Source organism: Theropithecus gelada, chromosome 11 (genome assembly GCF_003255815.1).
Source record: "Theropithecus gelada isolate Dixy chromosome 11, Tgel_1.0, whole genome shotgun sequence".
Taxonomy (NCBI): domain Eukaryota; kingdom Metazoa; phylum Chordata; class Mammalia; order Primates; family Cercopithecidae; genus Theropithecus; species Theropithecus gelada.
The window spans coordinates 53,489,325-53,504,392 of record NC_037679.1 but is presented as its reverse complement, the minus strand read 5'-3'; the positions used below and the strand labels follow the sequence as shown (position 1 = coordinate 53,504,392).

At 41.4% G+C, this 15,068-nt stretch overlaps 1 protein-coding gene across 1 annotated transcript in view; it reads right to left on the bottom strand.

Annotated features, from left to right (window-relative positions):
- Positions 1-15,068, bottom strand: part of PLXNC1 (plexin C1) — a 158,664-nt gene that overhangs the window by 69,131 nt on the left and 74,465 nt on the right. Inside the window, exons 7-10 of the mRNA XM_025402584.1 lie at positions 14,746-14,833; positions 12,350-12,452; positions 11,811-11,897; positions 1,205-1,344 (exon numbers count right to left, since the gene is read on the bottom strand). Coding sequence (XP_025258369.1) covers positions 1,205-1,344; positions 11,811-11,897; positions 12,350-12,452; positions 14,746-14,833 — 418 coding nt within the window. The remainder of the gene's footprint in view (positions 1-1,204; positions 1,345-11,810; positions 11,898-12,349; positions 12,453-14,745; positions 14,834-15,068) is intronic.

Genomic DNA, 15,068 nt, shown 5'->3' with positions numbered 1-15,068 from the left:
GAATACACAGGTGTCTAACTTCACAGATTTCGCTACACAAAATGAAAGATTTTTGCAATAAGGTATTTAGCCAGGATAAACAGCACAAAAAAAAACCTATGTTGCATAGATACAGCCTCTAATGTGTGCTTGATAATTCTGGCAAATAGCAGAACACAGGCAAGCCACCGATGAGCAGCTTTTTTCATCAAGATCACAGAGATTCCAGATTTACTGCTATGAGGGGAAGGGCATGGCAGTGATGTGCAGAACATGAATTAAAGCAGAAAATTCAGTAAATAAGCATGGCAGATTAGAATGCTGTACAAATCTGTTTTAGTAGTTAAAAACCAAAACATCACGCTTCAGCAGATTGTCTTAAATGCATTTCCATGATGAAAATAAGCTTAGTATTATACTCTATGTAGACTGTAACATCTTTTACTTCAAATTAGCCCAAACTTATACAAGTTAACAAGCAGAAAACTCAAATAATCTGTTGTGTTATTTAATGACTGCAGTTATCACATCTCTTCTTTTTTTTTTGAGGGGGGAGTAACCATTTGCACAAGGACATCGGTGGAAATTGAAAATTCTTTCTCCAAGTTTCACCGATGGGATGAGTCTGGGAAAGAAGTGATAGAAATAATAATGTTCAAGGGATACACTGACCAGGTATTTATGTTGGGGTGTTCTTTTTTACTAACATTATATGTAGTAGAAATTTAATTTTTGGAGGCTGAAACCAAACCAGTAAAGAGAAGGCTACAAAGAACAAAATGTCCACATAGAATGGATCCAAGAGGTTTTGTTTTTTCAACTTTGGGTGGCACATTGGAAGAGTTGCTCCAAAAAATTCCCCATCAAATTTTGAGGTACTCAACTATTTTTCCAAGTGCATCACCTAAAGAATGATGTTTACTACTCCATATACTTGATTTTGTTACTGAAGATGAATCAAGACCCAAAACAGGCAACATCCTGAAATGACTATATACTGAGATTTTTGGGGAATAACACAGAACAGAGTCTCTCACAATGAACTTCAGATAAGTTGTGAAAATTATTTTACATGTTGGAATTATGTCAAATACTCTGACTAATTGGTCTGCTTTGGTGCATGGCAATAATTTGACTATATAAAGGTTATAATCACACTGATATTCCTTTGGCACAGGTTTGAGCTTTATGTTACCCAGGATAAATTATTAGTATTTCGACTCACACATCCTTATCACAGGTACTGGTTCCTTTCAGGATCATTGTGATGTTCGATGCCCGGGTAAAGTTTGCTCCCGTTACTATCACGTTGCTTTTCCCTAATGTCGATACTTTCTGTGGCTCAATGGACTTAACGTAGAAGACCTATTGGAAACAAAAGATTAAAACAGGAGATCAAAGCTAAGAAATGGCATCCCTCCAAAAAAAAAAATCTGTTTATGCGCTGCAGTCCGAAGAAATCACTGGGAAATTACAACATTTTGCAAACACAAGCAGACAGTGTTTAATGAAATCAATGAATTCAAGGAAGAGTGCTGCAGATTTATGTCTCTCAACATGTGACAGCATGAGGTCAAACCAATTAGTTTTTGTCTCACAAGACAGTTGAAAATACAGTTGAAGAGTCTGACATTCTGTCTGAAGAGCAAGGTATCACTAGAGTTTTCAAAATGTTCACTGCCTTACAGCCTCTGGAGGCTCACAATGTAAGCAAAATCAAAGAAAAGAGAGTACATTGACCATAGGCCAATGACAGACTCATCATTAAGTTGAAATAAATGTCATTCCAGATAAATTTAATTCCCAAGAAAGCAGTTCATATTTTTGTTACAGTGAAGCTATTTGAATCCAGGAGGATACTGCAGGGGGAAAAACCTCAAGAAATCAACCTGTTCAGTCAACTAATATCAAGCAGTTGGATGTCTGAACCACTGTGGCCAACCATGGTTTGTAGATACCACAACCTCCTTCTTGGTATGCAATTTCAATAGATTTTATCAGGCCTAAGGTCAAGAACATGTCCCTTGGAGTCCCTTGCTACCTAGCTTCATATCATGTAGGCGAATGCCACCTTACTTCTCCATTTGTGATGTCTAATCAAATTCTCCCTTAAAAAAAAAAGCCCTTTATTTGATAGCAAGAATCATTTTCCCTTTTCATGATAAAACAGTCCTGATTTCTTTCACTTTTCTGTTACAGATGCTACTGTCTATCATTCTGATAATTTTACTGTTCTTTTGTAGACCATTTTCAGCAAGTCTGTATTCTTCTATAATATGGTGACCAAAACAGGACATAAGATTCTAAGACTCTAGCCAACAGAAAGTCCAGCAGATCTTCAGCAAGAGTGAACATCATTCTCACACTCTTTTCTCCCCCTATATCCTCTGCCATCACAGAATATACTCACAGTCTTGATATTTGAAAATGACCCCAAGGACCAGAGATGCTTAATCACATGACATTTGGTGAAATTCTAAATGCTGAGTGCATCCACTTGGAGGACCAAGTCCAAGAAGAAGCCCCTGAGCCACTGGGAGAAGTCTGTGATGTCCAACACCTGCCTAATACCTGCTTCTTGAAGCAATTGAGTATCCTCTGCTCCTCTGTGCATGGAACACTCATCGGGGTGGCATTGCTGGGCTGCAGGGGCTGCCTATCCTGCTGAAACAGACATTTTCTCATTCTGCTCCTCAGCACACACAGGTGCTACATGGCCCGGCAGTCCCCATCACTCATCAGCGCTTTGGATTGGTTTTGCAGATTGAGGTAAATTCATCGTTAATGTCATCAAAGCAATGATGTAACGTGACACAGAATTGATTTTGGTAGCAGAATTTATTTTAATCACTTTGTGAAGGACGTTAGCCCTGTATTTATAGAATCACTAAGGGCCTGAAAGGGTCACTTTAATTATTCTGTTATACTTGACTGCATTTTATGGGGGAAATTATCTGCTAGAGTGGTACTTGGAATGGGGGGATTAGCAAAGCCTTCAAGATAAATCTCTTGCAAATGTCAAGTGTGCGTTATATAGCAAAAGGCTTACTCTTCGCTCTTACATGGTGACAGCTAAGAGAACAAGTGTTTACTGAGCACCTACAGGGTCCTTAGGCCAGATGTTGTGGGGGACACATGATCTATGTGTGCACTGGATCAGGAGTTGGCAAACTATAGTCTGTGGGCCAGATCCTGCCCGCTACCTGCTTTTACATGGCCCATCACAAATGTCAAAAGAAGAATAATATTTCATGACATATAAAAACACATGAAATTCAGATTTCAGCACCCATAAACATTCGTCTGGGTAGTGTCTCTGGCTGCTGTTCCCTGCAGCAGTTGAGTGGAGTAGCTGTAGCAGAGACCATACGGCCCGCAGAGCCTAAAATATTTACTGCCTGGCTCTTTGTAGAGAACACTTGCTGACCTCTGCTCTAGAGGAGGCCACTGGCTTCTTAGGGGAGCAAGATAGAATTTTTTTTCTTTTTTTATGTAAACCTCAGTGCAGACTCACATTTGCATCCAAGTCAACTATGATTCCGAGGTTTCTTTTCTTTCTAAATAGTCCTTCCTGCTTCTTATATTTATACTGTTGATGTCTGCTCAAGCAAAATTTTCAAACATGCCAAGTAAATGCTACTTCTCCACTCTCTGCAGAGGATAAAGAGAGCCTTACAACTAATGTAAAAAAGATTTTTTAAGGAAGTTATATTTTGCTCCTTAAATGGCTCTGCGAACACCGTCAGAGGACGCGCCACATCATCTTATTAACTTTTTATTTCCCTGAGTGGAGACAGCCTTGCTACTTCAAAAAGATTTTAAACCCCTACTGTTTAGAGAAGTTTCCCTTGGCCGTCTAGGATGGGATCCAGCCCTGGCCTGTGAAAGTGGGTGCTTCCAATCTGCTTTCAAACAGGGTCAGATTAGTTGTATTTTGTTTGCTGGTAGAACCTCTTCTAATCTTAATAAATGGGTTAAAGAGCTACCAGGAGGACTTTCCTAAATAAATAGTGCAGGTATAAAACAACATTTTAAAAATAAAAGATCGGGTTAGCTCTATGGCTGCACTGTATGGCTGCAACAATTCTTAGAAATACATTCTTTCTTTTTACCAATAAAGATTTTGAAATATCCAGTACAGACAAAAGAGCAAAGAATCATCTCCCCATAAAGGTTCTACACACTCAATATTTTTGATCAATTCTGTATTTTTATCAAGAGGTTTTAATTCATAAAATCTAGCATATAGTAGCCAGCCCTACAAGCTTATACATTTCAGAGGGGGTTAATTTTAAAACATAATCGAGCTCAATACAAAGAGACAAATTCTTGCAGCCCTGTAGTGGGATTCCTCCCTCACCCTATGTCCAAGGATTTCTATATATCAAATCAAAATACTATGGACTATAACCAACACAGCCCTATGTTTTCCAGCAATTAACCTCACAATAGTCTACTTCCTGTAGGTTACATTTTAAAGAATTCAGGGTTATTTTAAAACGGCTGCACAATTTGAACTTATTTAATAAACTACTATGAGCTCTGGTTTTTACTCCCTGTTTTGTATAAGAAAGCACATTAGAAACTGGTTAATTAGGAGATTTATAGAATACTCAATCCTTTTTATTTTTTATTTTTAACTAAGTCATTATAGGATATTGGAAATAGCACAACCACTAAGAAATAGTTATCTTTGAAAAGGTCTAAGAGGATTACTTCTGACAGTAAGAGTATCTTTTGTGAAGTCTGACGTCAACACAATTCAAATTACCATGACATTAATGGAGAAAATACTGCTATGATTGAAAAGAATATTGGAAAGAGGTGCATTAGGAGGGCTCAGTTTATGAAGGCCAAATTGTACTCTATTAATCTGTTACAAAAAATCTGAATAGAGCAAAGCTCTCTTTAGGCCTGGACCTGAATCAACACTCAGTAAAACATCTCTCGGATTTTCACTCGTGAAATTAGTTCAAACAGGACTAGATAAAAAGTCACATGGATTCAAAACCAGCTGGAAATCTGAAACCAAAGGACATTAGAGAGATGAAAGGTAGCACAACTAATTAAAGGAAAGAGTCCTGGAGGGCCCTACAGGAGTGAGTATTCGGTTCAGGATTATTTAACATCTCTATTAATGACTGAGAAGACGATGGAACTAATATATTAATGAAATGTATAAATGGATAAGAGTGGTAACCAGCAGTGGAAATGGGAAAGAGTAAAAGGAGGTGATATATGGAAAGAAAATAGCAAAATACAGGTCCACTCAAGAAAAAATAGAGCGTGAAATGGAACAAAATGGTTATCCATTTGATGCTTAGCCCCTGGGACAAACGCCTTTTCACGGGGGCCCCTGGTACAGGCTCCAGGGAACTTGAGATGTGATTTCAGCTGGCCCTGGAAATGCCAATAGTGAGCAGTGCCTCTGGACACAGAGCTTGAGACTTCCAGGGAGAAGGTGACAGACCAATGCCCTGTGTGAAGAGATCAAGACTCACTTCTCTGAGCTGTAGACTCTAAAAGGAGGCTGACTTGGCTGCCAAGCCCACCCTCTGAACAACCCGCCAGTCCTCTTCGCACTTGAGCCTTCTGAGTGTGGCTCCCCAGACCTGGATTGGGTGACCAAAAACTCCAGGGCCAGAGAGGGCAGCTCTTCCCAGCCAGTAGAGGGCCCTGATTCCACTTTAAACCCAGTCCCTCAAAGTCCACCCCTTGGCCGAGATTCAACTCATGCATGAGATTCTTGCTGCTCCCCTCTCCCCAGGGCCTCAGTTGCCTCACTAAGCCTCTTCTGCTCTCCCTGTCTTGGAGTAGATGCCCAGCTGTGTCTGGGTCTGACTCCTTTCCTCTGACCACACCCTGCCCCAACCTTTTCTCCCATGTCTTTGAGGTTAATACGCTCCTCCCACATCCTGGCCAGGTTGGAGGTCTTACTCCCACCCTACATGTGTGGCATGGATTGGGAGCAGGCTTTGACAGTCTAATGCCAAGAGAAGCCAATATTAGAGTCCTTTCTTCCAGGCTGACTTTTATTAATATCATCAGTAGTATGGTTTAACCAATGTTTATATTCAATTTAGGGCATACAATGTAGGGTAATGGTTAAAACTATGTTGAGTCAGATTACCTGGATTCATATCTCTTACCTACCATTTACTCTCTCTGAGCTAAAATTTCCTCATCTATAAAATGGGGAAAATAGGTCCATTGTGAGGCTTAGATACTCTGAGCTCAGGGCATGGCACAGGCTCAGCAAATATTAGCTACCACTGTTCAGTTGAGTACATTCTGGCATTCTCTCTTGTATCTTTTTCTGTTGTGCACATTCAGCTGCTTCATGAAAATGAATTTTATTTCCTCCAAAATACTGTAAGTTCTACCATGTAAGCTCCATGCAGTCACACATTTTGCCTGCCTGTTTAGCACATAGTAGTTGCTCAACAAACAAATTTTGACTAAATGATTGTAAGTTAATTCTACATTACCTGGCCCTATGCTAGGCCCATAGAAGCTACTTAGCAAGGTATATGTGAAATTTAATTTCACTCTTGAAGGCAAGGTCCCCAAAAGCATTCATTTGGATTGCTTGTGAGAGATCAAAAATGCATATTTAAAAGTGATGGAGAGGCTGGGTGCGGTGGCTCACGCCTATAATCCCAGCACTTTGGGAGGCTAAGGCAGGCAGATCACCTGAGGTCAGCAGTTTGAGACCAGCCTGGCCAACATGGTGAAACCCTGTCTCTACTAAAAACAGAAAAAATTAGCCGGGCATGGTGGCGAGAGCCTGTAATCCCAGCTACTTGGGAAGCCAAGGCAGGAGAACCACTTGAACTGGGGAGGCAGAGGTTGCAGTGAGCCGAGATTGTGCCATTGCACTCCAGCCTGGGCAACAAGAGTGAAACTCCATCTTGGGGGGGAAAAAGTGATGGAGGAAGAGAAGAGGAGGTACAAGGTAGAGAAAGAACCATTTGAATGTAAATTGCCAGGAGATATGACTTTGTATGGTTTATTTCTGCCCTACAGTGATAAGCATATTGAGGTAATAACAAATATTAGAATGACATCACATCATAAATCTTCCCAATCTCTCCTTGAATGCACAAAAGAGAGGGGAGCTATCACTGGTCTCAGTGGGTGAAGACACCAGATATGAGAATGTTAAGAAATGGAAGGAGAAGTGGTCAGGGCAGGGTCACAGGGCCAACGGTCCCTGACAAGGTTTCAACTACTAGATACGTGGAGAGAAACAGACAGACAGTCAGACACTGGCCTTTATAGCTTGAAATACTCCTCCTCCAAGGTCATACATAGGTTTTTGAGCTCATTTCTCTATTGTGGTCACGCTTTTCTGTAACGCAGCCCCCTTGGCAGATGATGCTATATGTTTCAGGGTCAGGATACAGGGGTAGGTCTTGGGGTCATGAAACAGTGTGAGGGCTACCGGTCTAGCAGGGATTCAACCAGGACCCTACCTCATAAGCACCAGATCCTTGGATGAGCAAACTCATACACTAAAAAAATAAAATAAGACACCTTGAATAGCATTCCATTGCCACTGAAGAATAAAGTCAGCACTCATAGGGCTGGTATGTAAGGCCCCCTATTTGTAGGCTCCAGGGTCATTTCAACCTTGGGTCTCACAATTTCCTGCATCCTCTGTGCCTACCTAGGGTTTCCTCTAGTGTGTGTCCTGGAATCTTCTGGCTCCTACCCCCACACTGTGCTTATGCCGGTTCCTCTGCTTCGAATACCCGCATTCATGTGTCTGGATGCTTCTTGTCCTCAAAGGTGGGCTGAAATGCCATCTGCATCAATCAATCCATCCATCAATCAAAGACTTAACCAACCACACTGATTAAGTGTTTTCAACTTCAAGGCACTGGGTGTAAGCAAACAGGAAGGACTAAGACAAAGCCCCAGGCACAGAGAGGCTTTCTGTATACTTTCTGGTACTTTCTCTATGTTAACATTTTAAAAATCTTGTATTGTTACTCATGTACTCATGGATAAGATTCTTGAGACTGATGGCCAGAGATGTGCCTGATTCATCTGAATCCTCCTCATGGAATCTGTGGAGATCAGTATAATTGCATCTAATAGGCATGCAATAAATGCCTCTGGAAAGAATCAACCCAAGTTCAGGATCCTAGAAGCCTAGGACAGTACCTGCTCCATTCCTAGTGCCTAGCACACCAGAAGTACTCAGTACATATGTGGTGTGGGCAGATGCATTGAAGCAAAGCTGTGAGTGACTTCTTTGGTAGAGAAAGAATCACAAAGACATTGGGTGCTTTGTTCAAGGCCAACATGAAGACCCAAAGTGGAAACCAGAATGTTACACATTCCACCTGATAATGAAAGACAGCAGTGTTTCACAGAGCACGAGAAATCCCTCCTGTGACAAACAACACTCCATTCCCTATCAAACAAAAGAGAGATTCTGTTCTGAGTCACATATTTAAAGAAAACATGTCAGGATCAACAAAATGTCTCTCTCCATACTTAGAGGGGTAATCCACAGAGAAGCAATGAAAACAGATCTGGGCTTTTGTTTATTTTCAGCCTTCTCCTTCTCTTGTGGTGACCCCAATCCTTTTAACCACACAGTTCAAAGGGTGCAGAGAGATGCACTGCAGGAAACCAGGATGTAGTGACTTTATGATATTTGTCTTCAAAATTAAAGAAGTTTAAAAAGCCGCTGCCTGGACCACGACTCAGCGATAAAAAGGAATGAATTATTGATACATAAAAGAACTTGGATGAATTTACAGAGAATTATGTTGAGTTAAAAGAGCCAGTCCCCCAAAGGGTACATCTGGATGATTCCGTTTATATAAAATTATTGAAATGATAAAATTATAGAAATGGAGCCGAGATCAGTGGTTGCCAAGCATCAGAGATGGAGAATGGGAGGGAGGAGGGAAATGGATGTGACTGTGAAAGGGAAACCTGGGGAGCCTTGTGACGATGGAGCTGTTCTGTGTCTTGACTGCTGTCAACGTCAATATCCTGACTGTGATGTTGTGCTATAGTTTTGCAAGGCAGCACTATTGAAGGGAACTGGGTAAAAGATGTTAACTATTATTGTCTCACAAGTGCATGTGAATCTACAATTATCTCAAAATTAAAAGTTTATTATTTTCTAAAACCATCTTGAAAAAGAAAAACAAAGTTGAAGGATTCACATTTCCTGATTTCAAAATTTACTTTACAAAGCTACAGTAATCAAACAGTGCAGTACTGCCATAAAAACAGACACAGACCAACAGAATAGAAAATAACACCCAGAAATACACTCTCACAAATATGGTGAAATGATTTTCAACAAGGGTGCCAAGACCATTCAATGGGGAAAGGACATTTTTTTCAACAAATGATGTTGGGAAAACTGGATATCCACACGCAAAAGAATGAAGTTAGATCCATTTCTTATGCCATATATAAAAATGAACTCAGAATAAATCAGGGACCAAAATGTAAGTGCTACAGACCTTTATTAATAAATATAGAAAGAAAGTTTCATGACACTGAATTTGGCAATGATTTATTGGATCTGACACCAAAGAAAAAATAAAATTTAAAAGAGAAATAAAAATAAAAGAGAAATAAAAATAAAAGAAAAATAAAAAAAAAGAAAAAATAAAAATAAAAGAAAAAATAAATGAACTGGACTTTATCAAAATTAAAAAATCCGCGTATTATAGGACACAGTGAACAGAATGAAAAGGAAACCTATGGAATGGTAGAAAATATTTGCAAATGATATATCTGATAAGGGGCTGATATCCAGAATACATAAAGAACTCCTACAACTCAACAACGACAAAAATAATCCAATTTTAAAAATGGGCAAAGGACTTAATTAGATGTTTCTCCAGAGAAGATATACAAATGGCCAGCAAGCATATACAAAGATGCTCAATATCATTAATCATCAAGCAAATGCAAATCAAAATCACAATGAGATACCACCTGACACACATTAGGATGGCTACTATCAAACAAATCCGAAAATAACAAGTGTTGGTGAGGATGTGGCAAAACTGGAACCCTTGTGCACCGTTGGTGGGAATGCAAAACGGTATTGTTGCTATGGAAAATAGTACAACAGTTCTTTAAAAAACCAAAAAGAGAATTATAATACAATCCAGTAATTCCACTTCTGGACATATACCCAAAAGAACTGAGAGCAGGGTCTCAGAGAAATAGCAGCACACTCATGTTCCTAGTAGCATTATTCATCATAGCTAAAATGTGGAAGTGACCCAAGTGCTAATCCATGGATGAATGGATAAACGAAATATGGTATATACATACACTGGAATATTATTCAACCTTAGAAAAGAAGGGAATTCTGACCCACGCTGCCACATGGATGAATCTTGAGGACATCATGCTAAGTGAAAGAAGCCAGCACAAAAAGACAAATTCACTTATATGAGGTACCTAGAGTAGTCAAATTCATAGAGACAAAAAATTAGAATGGCGGTTTCCAAGGGCTGGGGGGAAAGAGAGATGAAGAGTTATTATTTAACGAGTATAGAGTGTCAGTTTTGCAAGATGAAAAGAGTTCTGGAGATGGGTTGTACAACGATGTGAACGTACTTACCATGACTAACTGTACACTTAAAAGCAATAAAAATGGTAAATTTTGTGCATTTTATTGAAACTAAAAAACAAACAAACCCTGGAACAACAACCAAGTTTAATTGAAAGGAAAAAGCCACAAAGCCACTGTCTCCCTGATCCAAGTCCTTAGCACTGTGTCTTAGTTTTCCAAACCAACGGGATGAGAAAAGGAGCCCATTATTTAACAAGACCTCAAAGACTGCTAAAGCCTGGAGATACCTGAGCATCAAGCTTTTCTAATGCCTTTAATTAACTTCATGTCCATTTGGTTCACATTCCCTCTGCCTGTTACTTAATTCACCTGAAGTTACTATCAACTTTTCAGTAATGATTCAAAATGTGCTACTTATTTACCTTTGCACTTGACCTTAGGTAGCAGCAAATGGAGAAGTCAAAACCACAGAGTAGAGAAACGAAAAATGGAGCCTTTTTCTCCCTAGAGCTGTCATTTTTAATTTATCTATTCCTGCTAGACTCCAAGGTTAGCGAGGGCAGGACTTATCCTCTTTTTGTGTTTTACCACATACAGATGCTCAATGAACTTTTGTTGACTGAGTAAAGTTGTAAGCACAGCCACATGTGTTCCGCCTAGAAATGTTTACATTGTCACGTCCCCTCTTTTCAAACATGACTGACATGGGGGTTCAGTAATTTACTATGAAGAAAATAAGGGACATTTCCAAGGAAAGTTCATGGATGAATAACCGCTTTTGAGAAGGCGAGAGAAATACACATTCTATAACAATTCTGGTTTAGCAGCATCCACTACTGGTTAGACGCCCCAACGAAGCTGAAAAAAACAAACGAATCGAGGTTACTTTGCACAGACCCCCATCCACATACATAACCCCCAGAAATCAATTATATAAGGTGCAAGTTGAAACCCCTCAGATGGAACGCTAAAACTTCCTTCTAGCTCTTCCCTAGTGAGCCGCAAAGTCACCTTTACAATTTTATTTCGACCAGAGCAACATCATTTTTCATAATTACAGAGTTTTAATTTACTTTATGTGACTGTCCAGCCTTTGATGTATTGAGCTAATTAAGTGAAACTTGGTTAAAAAACCAAAGATACAAAAGGGAATTTTGGTAGAAAGTAAAATAGAGAATTTTTTTAAGGAACCCAAAGTAGTACGAGTTGTTGTCATGGTCATTCAAAGAGAGGTTTTCCCCTTAACCACACAAAAATAGGGTCTGACCTGTAAAGCCTGGTTGGTTCTGTTCCCCTTGTTCTCCTTGGGTCTTCCTCCTCCTGATATCTTCTCAACAGCCACTGGACACTGTTCCTGGAATGGAGAACATCCCTTCAACATTCAGATGGGTGGTAAATTCAAAGTGTGCAACAAACATAAAAGAGAAGGCAGGACTAGGCAGTCACAAACATTTATTTTTGGTTAAACCTGTTTTTTGTTTTGTTTTGTTTTGTTTTGAAGACGGAGTCTCACTATGTCGCCCAGGCTGGAGTGCAGTGGCGCGATCTCAGCTCACTGCAACCTCCGCCTCCCGGGTTCAAGCGATTCTTCTGCCTCAGCCTCCCGAGTCGCTGGGATTACGGGCATGCGCCATCATGCCCCACTAACTTTGTATAGAGACAGGGTTTTGCCATGTTGGTCAGACTGGTCTCGAACTCCTGACTTCAGGTGATCCACCTGCCTCGGCCTCCCAAAGTGTGGGATTACAGGCATGAGCCACCGTGCCCAGCGGTTAAGCCTTACAACACCAAAAAAAGTCACTTTACCTGGTTTCTCTCGTAATCAGAAGGGTCGCAAGCTGTGAAGGGGTGGATACACCTTCTTGCACTTTTACACCACGCACAGCCAGTTTCTGTGCATGCTGGGCATCTAGCAACACAGAAAACTGACTTAATTCCTGCATTTTAGGACAATGTTCACATCCTAGAATTTTCCTCTATGATGTGGCATGCAAGCATTTAAGAGAAGACAAAAAAAAAAAAAAAAAAAATCCCTGGACAGACATTCCTGTGAGGCTTTGTGCCCTGCTCTTGGAAGCCCTCAGGTTGATGGGCCGGAATGGCACCTGCAGGGGTGTTGCCATGGAAACCGGAAGCTGGGTCACCTGCTGGTCTGTAGATAACAGGAACCCAGTGAATTTGTTTCTGAATCCAGTTCTGCTATTTGTCTACCCTCAAGTAAGTCCCTCTGGAGACGGATCTCTCTCTCTCCCTGCCTCTACCCACCCTGCCTTCCAAAATCGGGAAGCCCTCACTCACTCCAGCAGTCACACTGCCAACTGCCTGGAAGATGTGAGAGAGAAAGTGTTAGCTGGCAAGCAGAGGCAATGAGGTGCCTGTGTTTGCTTTATAATCAAATTAAGGAAGAATTGTGTGTCTACTAATCAAATCACCTATCATGATTGGGTAAACTGTGGAGGACTTGAAAAGCACTTATGAGAAGGAATGTTAAAAAGGGAAATCGGGTTGATCTGGAAACAGGGCCAAGGGAGGCCAGAGGAAGCCTTAGCTCTCGCAAGGGGTGCTAGTGCAGGGCGTGGGGACCCAGTTTGTTTTATACCTTCTCCAAGAAATGAGGAAACATTCTGAGATTCTGACCTGCAGAAACTGCAGTTTCCATGGAAGGAGAAGACACACTGGCTTTTGCGTGGATCCGGCCACCTAAGTGAGCTAGAAGTGGGTTTGTGATTTGCACGCTTCTTCTACCCCCGGGGTGTGATTACTGTACTAAGTGCTTTCCTAACAGGAAGCAGTTACCTACGGAAATGGGGCTCACCCTTCCCGGGGGACCTAGGTCTGAGGTCTGGTTCTTAATCACCAAGTTGTGGGACCTGGGGCGAGTCGGTTCCTTTCATCTGGCCTTAAACTGGGCATCAGGGGGCCTACGTTATCTTTCAACTGTCTTTGAGCTATATAATCCTATTTAATTCTCCCCCTTTTTTCCTATTTTCATGAACTTCTGAGGCTTGCTGTAGCAATTTTTGTATTTTCTTCTCCTTAAATTCATTCTGTTTCTTAGCAATCATTGAACTGGGCCTTGTGTCATCTTTTTCAAAGTGCCTCAGTGGAAGAGAAGAGGCCCAGGGGCTCCTGTTCTAATCATTCACGAGTAGCCTCCCAGCTCAGCTTCAAGTTCAATTCATTTTCCCCATAGAGACCATGGTTCCCCGGCCAGGCCAAAAGAAACTCCCATTTGGTGCTCACGTAGCTGGTCAATCAAACCATGGAGTGATCTATAGCACTGCTACTCACACAGCCTCCCAAGGTGCCCTGCGGGCCTCCATCCTAACTTCCAATTGGAAAGTCAGGCATCTGAGAAACATACCTCCTCTGTCCTCTTGCTGCTTTAGAAGCAAGGAGCGAGGTTTGGCACTAACTCAGGGGCCTATGTAGCTCAAAGGGGCCAAAGATGGTTGAAAACGGGGGCATCAGGAACATGTTCTTTTGGTGAAAGGGACTTCACCTTGTCCTTCTCAAGTATGACTTCTTACCCCTACACTCAAGGCTTCTCGTTCCGCCCAAATTCCCGAAGCCATTCCAATCAGGAGAGAACCTAGCAGCAATCCTTCTTTTTGCTGAGACAATCTCACTCTGTCACTCAGACTGGAATGCAGGGCACCATCCTGGCTCACTGCAACCTCCGCCTCCTAGGCTCAGGTGATTCTCCCACCACAGCCTCCCAAGTAGCTGGGACTACAGGCATGTACCACCATGCTTGGCTAACTTTTGTGTTTTTTGGTAGCGATGGCGTCTCACTATGTTGCCCAGGCTGGTCTCAAACTCCTGGGCTCAAGTGATCTGCCCACCTCGGCCTCCTAAAGTGCTGGGATTCCAGACATGAGCCACCATGCCTGGCTTGTCTCTTCTTCTTTACTTACTTCAAGGCTGCCTCTCGGTCCTGGGAAGACATATTTCCCTGTGGGTATGAATACTTAAGCACAGTGGATCTCTCTCTCTCTCATGGCGCCAGTTTACTAGTCAGGGCTAGAATGCGTGAGCTGAGCTTATTAGCTCAGTGGCTCTCCTATCTCCCATTACATCATGCTCCAAAAGGCATTTTGGAAAGTTCTGTCTCACAAGAGTTCTTTAGGAAATCGAGGAGTCAAACAAATAAGTAAATTAAGACCAACGAGAGAATATTCAAATTTCAAATAAAATCTTACTCTTTTAATGATGAGCAGTTGGTAAAGTTGAATCTGTCTGATAAATTCCAAGAACCGAAGGAGAACATCACGTTGACAACTGAAACATCTGGAGGGAAGGGGGGAAAAGTCATTTACAGTGGAGTCCTGCTATAGTCAAGCATAGCTGTAAATGCAAAAAATAAATAAATATTTTTGCCTCCTCTGCATAGTGGGCGGGAGCTTGCCAGCTGTTTGCTAACATTTCAATCAGTATGTGGTTCCTTCCCCATGGGCCATTCGCATCAGGCAGCCGAAGTGCACAGCTCAAGCCTCCAAACAGACTGAACCCACCTCGAGTTCCA